Raw genomic sequence first — 13,128 nt, 5'->3', positions numbered from 1 at the left:
GAGAAGATGCCAACATTGGATGATGTCTTGAAATTTTTAACTGAACATTCCCAATCATATATGCTGTTAAATCACAACAAGACCAAGGAATTGAACGCGAAGGCAAAAACGAAGGACAAACAACCTAGCAAGAAAGTTGTTATGATGATGACGACTCGGGCAAGCTGTAATCTGTGTGATGGAAGTCACCCCAGTTTTACATGTGAAGAATTAATTAAGCAGTCAGTTGAAGACAGAAGAAAACTGCTCCGAGAAAAAGGACAGTGTCATAACTGTTTGAACCCAGTACATATTGCAAAATTATTACAGAGGAACAAAATGGAAGAAATGTAGACTTCTACACAACACACTTTTACATGCTGAGGAAGATGACAAACAGAAACAAAATGTTAAAGAAAACTAAGTGCCCATAAACCTGTGGGTCAAATCTCAGCATTCACCTGCTTCGTTTATTGTGAGCTTGGTGAAAGGAATAACATCGTAAATACTTTTGTCAACAGCTTTAATTGATGTGAAAGATGTTCACGGAAGAAGAATGACATGCCCAGCCTTATTGAATCCGGGATCTCAGTTGAATCTAATAAAAGAAGGTCTGTATAAGAAGCTTGGTTTACCGAATGTCAAGACAAACACACAGATCATTGGAGTAGATTGTTCCAAAGTGGAAACAAAAAGGATTACGAGAGTACACTTCGCTTCAAGGAATGAAGGATCTGAGGTGGAAGAAGAATTTCTAGTTTTGCCAACTATAACAGGACGATTGCCACAGTTGGAGATCAAGAAGGACAAGATTATTATTCCAAAGGACATTCGCTTGTAAGACCCCACATTCAACAAGCCTGAAGACAGACATATTAATTGGTGCAGGACTTTATTGGAAAATAGTCATAGGTCCACCCAAGAATGAAGCTGAAGGACAACCAGCTCTGCAAAACACCCAATTAGGCTGGATTATAGGAGGTGAAGTTTTTGAGAACAAATTAGGATCAACAACAACATGCATGAAAATTAGCAATCAACAATTATCAGATCAGATGGAAGAATTCTGAAAACAAGAACAATTTCGGAGATTCAGCATTACACATCAGAAGAAAGAATATGTGAAAGACAGTTCACGGACACCGTTTAGAGAGATACAACTGGTAGATTCATCGTAAGGCTCCTATCAAGCTGAATGCCATCCTCGGAGAATCAAGAAAACACGCACTAAACAGGCTAGAATCATTAGTCAAGAGATTAAGCAGACACCCCGAATAAAAGACTGCTTATGCAGATTTCATGGATGAATATAAAAAACTAGGGCATATGAGTTTGATTGAAGTAAACCAAAATCAAGATGTATCAAATTCATACTTCATACCCCAGCAACCAGTGGTACGTCCAGATAGGAACACCACAAAAGTCAGAATGGTATTTGATGTGTCGCCGAAAACCTTACTCGGGACATCACTCAATGACAAGCTCATGAAAGGACTAATTTACAGCAAGATCTTCTTCACATTGTACTTAGATTTCACAGCCATAAGTGATGGCAGATGTGGAAAAGATGTTTTGGCAAATCCTCATCCATCCTGAAGATTGAGCATTACAGCAGATTTTGTGGAAAGAGGAATCTTCAGCCCCTGTGAGCATTTATCACTTGAATACAGTAACATATAGAACAGCATCAGCACCTTACCATGCCATGAGATGCCTAAATGAATTGGTTATTCTCAATGAAAATTAATTTTCAGCAGCAGCAATGGCTATTCGTGATGATTTTTATATGGATGACTGCTTAAGTGGAGGAGACATTCTAGAAGACGTGATTGGGCTATGGCGGCTAACACAAAATATTCTCAAGAGTGGTGGAATGCATTTGAGGAAATGGAGGTCCAACAGCAAAAGAGATCTTGCAGGATTTGGAGAGCAAAAGCGACGAAGGGACTTTACTGGTTTTAGACAAAGGTGAAGCTAGTAAGACTCTTGGACTCCTCTGGGACTCAGCACAAGATTGCCTTAAGTTTCGAGTTGAGCTGGCAAGGGAGTCACCAGGATCCAAAAGAGAAGTTGCCTCCAAAATCGCACAGATTTGTTATCCACTAGGACTCGTGGGTCCAGTACTGATCAAAGGGAAGTTGTTGATGCAACACTTATGGATAGATGGATTTGAATGGGATCAGCCATCCCCAGAACACCTTCAGATTTGGAACGAGTACTATACATCATTAGAAAGACTGAACAACATCAGAATTATGACAAAACATAAATCCTGGAAATTGCTCAGGCTCTTTTGATTTGTTTGGATTTAGTGATGCTTCAGAGAAGGCCTTTGGAGCCTGCATTTATGCAGTTTGTCAAACGCAAAGTGGTCTCTACATTTCCAATTTACTTTGTGCAAAGACGAAAGTAGCTCCTTTAAAAACCATTTTGTTGCCAAGACTTGAATTGGAGGCAGCCCTTCTTCTTGCACAACTTGTCAAAACAACAGTGAGTGCTTTGAAAGAAAATTGGTCAGATCAGATTATGGAGTGACAGTACAATTGTTTTGGGATGGATCAACACTGAGCCAAGGCTGCTGAAGACATTTGTGGCAAACAGGATTGCTAAGATTCAAGAAGCCACTGATGCAACCACCTGGAAGCATGTTCCATCAACTGAAAACCCAGCTGATCTTCTCTCAAGGGGAATCACTTCAGTTGAACTCGAAGATAAAAAGCTGTGGTGGATTGGACCTTCTTGGCTTTGCACACAACGTCAACAACCAGAGAATTCAGAAGAATTTGAAACAGTACTACCATAGTTGAAGGTCTCAGCAGTTACGTTGACAGCAACATCAACCAGCATTGCACTGATTAAATTCTTGTCATTTCCGAAGTTACGCCATATAGTAGCATATTCTCAAAGATACATTTATAATTGCAAACTCAAACTGCCAGAAAGGAAAAAAGATTCACTAGAAATACCAGAAACTTGTAAAGCAGAGAAACAGGTAGTCAGATGGACACAAGTAGAAGCATTCCCTCAAGTACTACATTGCTTAATTAATAATCAAGACCTCCCAAAGGAGAGTTCTCTAAAGTCACTCAGTCCATTTCTGGATAGTGACGGATTGATTAAGGTTGGAGGAAGGCTTCGTTTTTCGGAGCTAACATCAGAACAGAGACATCCTGTGCTTCTACCAGCAAATCATCATATCACCAGAATTATCATGGAAAATGAACATCGTCGTCTGAAGCATTGTCCCCCAGAGCAACTGCTACATGCAACTCGACAACGATATTGGCCTATCAGCAGCAGAAGAGAAGCAAAAAAGATTGTCAAGAGGTGTCTGAAGTGCTGGAGGTATGCATGGCAGATTTACCAAAAGAAAGGGTCAGGTTAGTTGTTCGACCCTTTGTTACCACAGGAGTGGACTATGCAGGTCCAATATCTGTAAGAGAAAGCTGCAGACGAGGTTGCATTCATACTTACAAGATTTACATAGCTGTATTTATAAGCGTCAGTACCACAGCAGTGCATATGGAGTTAGTGTCGGAGCTAACGACCGAAGCTTTTTTTTTTTTTTGTTGCTAGTGGTTTTAAGTCGCATCAACAGAGATAGGTCTTATGGTGACCATGGGATAGGAAAGGCCTAGGAGTTGGAATGAAGCGGCCGTGGCCTTAATTAAGGTACAGCCCCAGCATTTGCCTGGTGTGAAAATGGGAAACCACGGAAAACCATCTTCAGGGCAGCCGACAGTGGGATTCGAACCCACTAGCTCACAGCCGCGTGCCTCTAACCGCACGGCCAACTCGCCCGCTGTCGAAGCTTTCTTAGCGTCACTGCAACACTTTACGGCGAGAAGTGGTTTGTGCAAGCAGCATTTCTCTGATAATGGGAAGAATTTCATTGGAGCAGCGAACGAACTACAAGATATCCAGTCCTTTTTGGAAAAGGGGTCAACGACCATTACCTTCTCACTCGCTCAGCAGCAAATAGAGTGGAGTTTCATTGCTCCCCGGTCACCCCCCTTTGGGGGGATTGAGGGAGGCAGCTGTAAAGATGATGAAAAGACATGTTGACTGAAACAAAGGGACGCGTGCTAACTTTCAAAGAAACCTACACTATTCTTTGCGATGTAGAAGCTGTATTAAATTCACGCCTCCTTACTCCCTTGCCAAATGATCCAAATGATTTAGAAGTCCTAACACCAGCACATTTTCTTCTAAGTGACTAGATCATGCAACCTGTGTAAAGGTATTTGGTGAGAGAACCCGATAACCACTTGTCACGTTGGCAGCATTTGCAGAAAATTCGGCAGCGGTTGTGGCAGAGAAGGCAGCGAGAATACTTGCAGGAATTGCAAAAACGTGTCAGTGGCATGATACCCATCGACGTATTGATATTGATTCTTTGGTGCTGTTAATTGAGGACAACATCCCTCCTGTACAGTGGCCTAGGGGTAGGATAGTTCAGGGTCACTCTGGACGAGATGGTGAGGTGAGGGTTGTCACCGTTCGGACGGCTAGTGGAACTTTCACCCGAAGCATCAAGAAGATATGCCCTCTTCCCATTGAAAGGGATGACAAGGAGAACTGAATTAAAGATTTCCTGCGATAACTTTGTTATTTTTCATCAAAGAAAAAATTTCAATATTTTTTTCTTTTAATCATAAAAATATGTACGGTATGTATAGTTTTGTATTAATGCATATATTAAGAATATTTAAGTACTTTTACAATAGGTATAAGATTACAATAGTTGGTTGAAAGAACTCCTCTCAAGGGGGGCAAAATGTTATGAAGAGACTTTTAATTTTATAAATTTATTTCATTAATTGAAGTTGGCACTTTCTGGGCCTATTTCCAATGGGTCGGATGATTATGTATTCTTAAAAGTTGTTACGAATGAAACAGTCATGTTCGTCATCAAGTTGTAATATCGCATAAGGAAGACATATGAAATGCAATAAAGTATTGAAGGCACCAAGTTCCTTTACTTCAAAATCAATCAAAAACAATTCGCTACCCTTCACTATATCAACTCACCAAAGAATAAATTTCTAACTTCTAAATGGAATGTAAAATACAAGCACAAACGCTTACTGGGTTACTCAGCAATATCAATGAAAACCAGAGAGCAAAACTGAACTTGTCCAAAGGTGTAATTTACTCTCGAATGTTCAGGAATTCAAGGCCGTTTCCAGTTTTCGCACAATGTTCGCCGGCCTACCTCCTGTAGCGAGGGGTCTAATCTCTGTTGGAAATCACTTCCTTTCACACAAGGGATGACATAGAACATTTTCAGGGCTAGGAAAAATGTGGTCACACTAAGCAATAGCATACCTGCCAACTTTTAGAAACCAAAAATAGGAAGATTTTTTAATCTTGGATTTCATCAAATATATTCCACCACGGTCTACGTGAAAAAAGGTCAGGATAAAAGGCATACATATCTACAGTTACAATGCGAATTGACCGTGAAATTTAAAATCTTAAACTAAGAAAACAAAAATGGTTACAAGAAAATGTACCTAATCACTCTCATTTATGACACTTACATACGAATAATATTTGTCACACCGACACACGCAACAAAATGCATAATACCGTATTTTCTCGCGTAATTAACGCACTTTTTTGACGAAAAATACAGGCGAAAACTTCGGATGCGATTCAAGGAATTCGGATATTTACAAAGTATTCACAATTCACTTACATTTAAAAGATACATCAAATATAATACAAACACAATTGGTTCAACTCATTTGCAGTTATCGTCATTTGGCGTAAAATTCCGGCGTGAGATTTTTTCTGAAAAGTCAAATAGGGTACATCAGATAAGTTAGACATGTGAGTTTGAAGTACCGACACTGGAAAATATTCTTCCCATTACGAGCTGACAATACGACCTGAATGACATACCGGCAAAAAAAAAAACTGTCCAACACGAGAAGGGCCGGGCATCGAAGGAGGGACCCTGTTACATTACCCCAAACCATTCGTATCCAATCTTGTACGAGTGACGTGTCCGTCAACCCTTTTTCTTGAATACGAACGTGGATCACTCGCGGAAATTTTGCTTTAAGCATTGTTTTTCGTTTTAGAACAATGTAAGGTGCAAGCTTTCTGCCATCAGCTGTTACAGCAAGCATTGCAGTACATCGTTGTTTTTTTGCTTCCGGTAGCGCGTGCGATAACACTGTATGTTCTCTTCTTATCGATTGTTCGACTTTGTTGTACAGTATATGGAAACTGATTGGCGCCTGACCTGCGGTTCCTATAAGGGAGATCAAATATTCCTTCACTTTACGTTTCTCAATCGATGAAAATGGTTGAAATCATTCGTCACTTTTTGTCATAATGTTGTTCTTCGTCGAAGAGAATGTCCATTTCTCTTCATAAAATTAATTCAGCCTCGGCTAACCTTCAAATACGAGACAATGATTCCACGTGCCGCGGCTATTTCTCATTCTTTAAAATGCAGCATTTTTTGAGAAACGGCTTATCCAACATTGCGTAACAAAATCATATAGTTAAGCAGATAATCCTCTACTTGAGGAAACTTGCCGCTTTTTTGGTCCGCGAAATGCTTTGCGAGACTTGTTGGCCGCTTGAAGTGCACTTCTGTTACTGCTGTAGCGCATGTTTCATTTGGACACTGAAAACTTGCTGCCCGCTGCTCTATTCCCGTGTGTTTAGGCGTAACTGATCAACGTAAGTTCGTATGATGCAATATTAATCGAGTACTGTGGACTGACACACAATTTTGATATCACATAATGTCCTGTACGCGAAACACTACTAAAAGTAGTGCAGTGGGATTTCCTGCCGGCTTATACAGCACGTTGCCCTGTATTTGGAATGCCCGCTTTCGCAATAGGAAGCCTGCTACCTGAGTAGTTGACATCTTTATTATCTTTATTTCGAAACGCATCCGGAGCTGAGTGATGAATGTTCGAAGTTGTGGGCAAAGAGGATAGAATAGAATAGAGATGAAACTCAATGATAAATTTTGGTACCAAGCCACTCGCCGTTAGTAGTTTCAGTCTCTCATCCGAGATAGCACCACAGTGCGAATTTTGTACACTATCTTACCGATATTATCAACAGATAGCGCAGAGAAGCGTCATCTGGCGCAGTGACGCACATCTGGGTATGCTTACGGCTCCTCCCCCCTCCTTTCCCCTGCACCCCCCCCCCCCCCCCTGCCAAACGGCGATAATAATGCAGTTCTACTACTTCCATGCCCAATACATTGTAATTCATACATTTTTTATTTCCAAGTACTTACTACGTTGTAAATAATGATCTGATACCCCTAGTTCGTATGGCATACTTTGCTACTGAGAACATAACCACACACCTCAAAGCAGCTTTAACTTCAAATGAATGATTGACACATTAACACAAAGCTGATACAACAAATAAGAAATCCCTTTGAAAGCAAGACAACAGAGCACACCATATGCAAGAGAATGGGGTATCACATCAATATCGAAGTACCACATGAAAATAAAAATAACATAATTAAATGCACTGAAACAGGAAATATATAGAACTACATTAATAGAACCATTCAGCTTTCAGCCCCTGAGGTGTACTCAAACAGGAAATATAGGATTTCAGGAGGACTGGCGAAGATATATTTCAAATAAACAAGCACAAGGAACCAAAGCGCATGAGCACTTGGAATTCAAACAACACACATACTGTAGCATCATGGGAACTATCAATTAAAATCGATATAAGTTCGAACAGGGTTAATCGATTGGGAAAAGTCGAATTCGATGCAATTCAGCAATATTATCTCCACAATGCTTGACGTTTGTTAGAAGGGCCCTCTGATTGAGGTTAGACTTGAAATACTTTAAATACTTCACTTCGAGACAAACTGCCTTTAATTATTAACATCGCTCATTTCATGCTTACTTGCGTGCCATCTACAGAAAGTGTATATAACTATTTACACGTTATGATTGACCTGCAGCGCCATCTAGAAAAAGAGACTGAAACTACCTGAAGCTAGCTACAGATAGGAACCAAGAGCCCTATTAGAGTTTCCACTTTGGACCCAAAAATATCGGGATGTGTGAATTATGCAAGGACGTCGATTACGGTACGCGAGAAAATACGGTAGTTTCCTTTAATAGCCGGTAAAATGAACGGAAATTTACAGGCATCTCTGAACACCTGGAGATAACGTTTGTCAAATTTTTTGGCCATAACGAGAAAATAAATACCAGAAACTGTCACCGACACAACTCCCTTAAAAATATTCTACACATTAAAATTATGCAGTTAAATACGCGAAACTACCAAATACAAAACAATTCAATATGTCCCATGCATTGTTAACATACGACTTTGACACATGGGGGGGGGGAGCATAGAAATAGAAAACACGTGGCCTACAACTCCGACGAAATTACGCACAGTAACGATGTTAACAGCGCACGAACAACACAATAACAAACTCTTTCTTTCGTCCCGATTAACTGAGTCGTTAGCGCGCGCTATTCTCTCGCTTGCAGGACGACTGCCGCCCCGAATCCCAAGCTGTATAAAGCGCAGATGCTGCTGTGGTGAGCGGGAAACACGATACACGAAGGCGACGGACGAAACACTCACGAAATAAAGCATCAAAATACGCTTGAAAATTAGGTTTCGTAAATTACACAAGCACATAAGAATTTATTCTAGGGGAAGAGTAATGGCCGTACTAGAGGATATATTAGTAAAAAATCGGAAGAAGTAAAAATAAATCGGAAAATCGGAAGACGAGTTAAAAACCGGAAAGTTTCCGGGTAAATCGGAAGGGTTGGCAGGTATGCAATAGTAATGAAAATTTGTGATGCGTTAAGTGAGTAATTTTTAAATAGACTTAATACAACATGAATTGGGACTTTGAATTTACGACGTGCTATGCGAGAAATCATTGCAAATCATATTGTCATAATTTTTAATGTGTATATTATTCCTATGTTTTAAATATTGTTATCACTGAAATTAGATTAACATTCAATGTAATGAAATTTGTAACAACAATCCAAATATGACAAACCTTGAGACAATTGTATAGGCTGATGATGCTTGTGAATAAAGCGAAACATGTCCCGGTAAATTAGTGTTGTAACATTACGACCTAACAACACAAACTAATTTGTATTGAAAAGGTGGATCAAAACAACCAACAAATTGTTAGTATATCATAGCATAGTTCAATACGGGTCTAATCATGATATTAGTTACAAGTAAAGTGCCTGATGCCTTTAAAACATCGCGGTTTCTTGAACTTGCCTACGACGAGGGGAGGAAGTCTCTCGCTTCCGTCTGCATTGCAACGCAGAAGGACTGTGACCCTATCCTTGTAAGTTTTCCCGCCATGGCACTTCTCTCCCTTAAAACCATAAGTCCGTTTGGGCTCGGCATTAAAAAACAATGCAGTCTCATCGGGATTGAAGATATTGTTTGGTACATACGAATTGATTATGTGAGCCACGTTTTCTCGCCAACTGTCTGCATCACTAGTGTTCACTGGTTCGGCTTCTCCGCACACTGCCTGCCACGTGATATTGTGCCGTTCCTTAAAATGCTGAATCCACCCGTTTGAACACTGAAATTCAAGACCCATCTTCAGCGCCAGTTCATTTGCTTTCCCCTTAATAATCTCGCCATCTACTGGGATATTGTTTGCCCGAACATGCCGAAACCACTCGATCAATTGTACTTCCAAATCGGAGTGTTTAGCACCTCGAATGCGCATTCGCTTTGCTGTATTTACACCCTGCATTTCCTGAGCTTCTATGCTCTCACGATTTTTTAAAAACGTTGAAAGTGTGGACACAGGAATTTCAAATTCTTTAGCTATTTCAGTTTTCGTCTTTTGTCCTTTGTCGACCTCCTTTATAATTTTCACTTTCTCGCTGAGTGTCTTTGAAGAATACTGACGCTTAGCCATCGCAACACAAAAAAAAGGAACACACGTGCCCTAAACTAAAATATCGTAACAATAAACTAAAACACAGTATTAATAAAACATAACAACTTCGAAGTTTATAACTGCACACTAAAACTTTAAATAAAATGAGTAACTAGAAGAATACAAAAGAACTATGATTTCACTAGAACTTGGCAACTCTGAAGCACGCTGTAGACACACCAAACTCAAAGTGAAAGTGCGGAAAGATACACGTTCCGGAAGACGCGTTCTATTGTGACGCGGAGAATTTTTAATTCAAATTACGCCGTAAAGCATTATTTTTAACAAATTGAAGGACAATTTCGAATTAAAAGTCTGAATTTCATTACTGGGACCGACGTTGTTCTTCGAATTAAACAATTTAAATAACACGAAAAGCCGTACCTCGTGTTTCGGGGAACGAGAGATTCTTCGAATTTCGCGGCATTTTCAATTAACCGATTTCGAATTATCGAGGTTCTACTGTATAAGGTTAAGTTAGATGATGTGGTTGAATAAGAAAACTGAAACATTTGCTGCAAGAGCCACTGGCGTGATACTTCTTCAATTTTTCAGAATTAATGTTGTCTTGTAATTAGAAAAATAACTAACGAGTATGCCGTAGTATGGAAATGTGCAAAAACTGATTGCCAATTTTAATGAGTGTGGGGTTTTCCCTGACTTAGATGAAAAATCGGATATAATGACAATCGCTTATGGATTCTCACTAAAATGGACTTCTACTGTATTTCTAAAATCAATTTGGTCAGCAACAGAAAGTGTAACACACCAGCTTCACATAGGGGTCTTCTTCGTTTTCCCTCTCTAATGGCTTCCTCCCTGACAAGCCGGGAAGACATTAGCAACATTCCCCATAACTCCCTTAGTGAGTGACGAGACCTTCTCACGTCATTCGGACAGTCAACAGCCTCTGACTAAATGCTCTATAGGGTTGAACCTGCCTCAGCCACAGCTTTTGATTAAATATCACTCTTTAACTGACAACACTAAAAAATGCTATTTATTGCATCTATCTATTGCAACTTCCCATAATTCTAACCCACCTAGAAAGATCAAAAAGTTTGTACATACGCAGTCCAGCCCTTGGTGGATCCACAACTGCAAGCACCTCCTTCTCTCCCACACGGTTGATCAAACAAGTTACAATATCTTCCATCCTTCCTTGATAGAATTCAGCATTTGTGATGTTGTTGGCCACAGTATTGAGCTTAGCATCAGCCACAGCCTTCTCTGAGATCTCTAGCCCAAGCACCTGGCCACATTTCTGAAAGAAAAACACTGTTTTAGATACGTCAATGTAAATGACAGTCAGAGAGTAGAGCGTTTACACACCTTGGCTAGAGTGAGTCCTATAGAGCCTGTGCCGCAGTACAGGTCGAGAAGTGCTGTGCGTTCGTCTAGGGCCGCCAGTTCCTCTATCGTCTTGTAGAGCACCTCTGCAGCAGCGGTGTTGGTCTGGAAAAACGCTTCGGGAGATATGCGAAACTTAAGGCCCAGCAACACTTCAGTGATGTGTGTGTTGCCCGACAGATGTTCCAGAGGTGGCATTTCTCCTCCAGCTTGTCTGTAACATACCCCACCTCCATTAACAATATGGTGGTTGCCAGTAAGAATGATTTATTACTGCTCTCATATGTAAACTGATATATTTATTATTATTTATTTTCGACAATTCAGGGATGTTTGAATGGAGAAAGGTGCCTGCACCCCCACTCAAAAAATAATTACAATTATAGGCTACAGAATGTGCTTATATACATTTACACAGACATATTATTTACATAATATTCACAGGACCTGTTCAACATTCTACTCTTACACACACATCTGAATCCCCACATATACTTCAGTTAGGCCAGCTCATTCATACCTACATACAGTCTCACACACTCGGGATCACTTTCATCCGTCCTCCCACGAATTAACACAATATAAAATGATGTACAGAAGGTTTCATTATATACTCGTGTATTAGACCCCCCCTTGGCTTTTCGAGACAAAGAAAATGAAAAAATAAAACTCCCATACAAGAACTCCCAACGTAATTCGTCAGAGAAGAACAATGATTTCGCTTCAAAGCGGCTACAAGCCTTAAGCAGCTCTGGTGACATCACACAAATATGTGAATAGTTTCATCCGTACGAACCACGCAATGAAAACACGCGTCAAAGTCATGCGGTACATCTGCGTTTCGTAGTTAAGAAATGTCCACCTTCGTAGCGTAGGCCTCCTGCAGCTCTGATGATGTCGCACAAATAGGTGAATAGTTTTGTGTTTGACCCGCTCATTCCAAGCACACATCAGTCAGGTATATATGTCAGTTTTGTAGTTAAGAATGTCTGCCAGCGTAATGGTTAGCACAATTATCTGCTGTTCTTGGGAGCCTGAGTTTGATTATCAGTACCGTACTGCCAAAGATTTACGAATGGCAGGAAGGTTGATTTGTGGTAAAAATGGTATATGCAAACCCTTCCCCTGGGGGCCTGTCTAAAGAAAAGGAGCTGCCCCACCTCGCGATGAGGAAATGAGTTTACTGTAGTTAAGAAATATTCACGGTTGTTGATAGGCCTATTAATATAGGCAGGTAAGATCATTATCAAAGTGTTCGTTTAATATCTCGTAACTCAGGCCAATGTAGGTTTTTTTGGGAGAGAAGTAGGTTTAAAACATGATAAAAACAATCCAATCACAACTGTTTTACTCGCCAACGTACCTAACAAATAATAATATTGATTTTTTTATGCCCCCACGTACTTTCAACGATTTTCGGAGACCCCAAACAAACACATTAGGGTATGCGTTAATAAAAAATAGGAGACAACAAACATACAAAATTAAACGTTATGATAATAAAACGCATTACATGCAGATATCCATAAATGCGGCACCGTACTCTACTGCTACTAATCACAAACCTATTTGGTATCTAACATAATGGTACTATGCGCAAGTAAAAGCGATGCATGGTGTTCCCTGCGCGGCGGTACTAATCACAATTAGTCTCATGGTTCTAATTGGATCATCCCTTGGTTGTCCCTTTTAGCCACCTCTTATAGCAGGCAGGGGATACTGTGGGTGTATTCTTTGTCTGCGTCCTTGACCCACAGGGGGTTGTGTGTTTGGTCTGCGAGAGTATCACCTCTTCCCCCTGCTATGCCAGGTGTAGTAGGTTCGTGGACCAGAAC

At 40.3% G+C, this 13,128-nt stretch overlaps 1 protein-coding gene across 2 annotated transcripts in view; it reads right to left on the bottom strand.

Annotated features, from left to right (window-relative positions):
- The window catches only part of LOC136881199 (tRNA (uracil-5-)-methyltransferase homolog A), a 390,729-nt gene that overhangs the window by 61,176 nt on the left and 316,425 nt on the right, over positions 1-13,128 (bottom strand). For both annotated transcript variants that reach the window (XM_067153905.2, XM_067153903.2), the window contains exons 8-9: positions 11,276-11,507; positions 11,015-11,207 (exon numbers count right to left, since the gene is read on the bottom strand). In XM_067153905.2, the coding sequence (XP_067010006.2) occupies positions 11,015-11,207; positions 11,276-11,507 (425 nt within the window). The remainder of the gene's footprint in view (positions 1-11,014; positions 11,208-11,275; positions 11,508-13,128) is intronic.

This window comes from Anabrus simplex, chromosome 9, assembly GCF_040414725.1.
Source record: "Anabrus simplex isolate iqAnaSimp1 chromosome 9, ASM4041472v1, whole genome shotgun sequence".
NCBI lineage: Eukaryota > Metazoa > Arthropoda > Insecta > Orthoptera > Tettigoniidae > Anabrus > Anabrus simplex.
The sequence above is the reverse complement of the archived record's forward strand: the minus strand, read 5'-3'. Positions and strand labels throughout refer to the sequence as shown.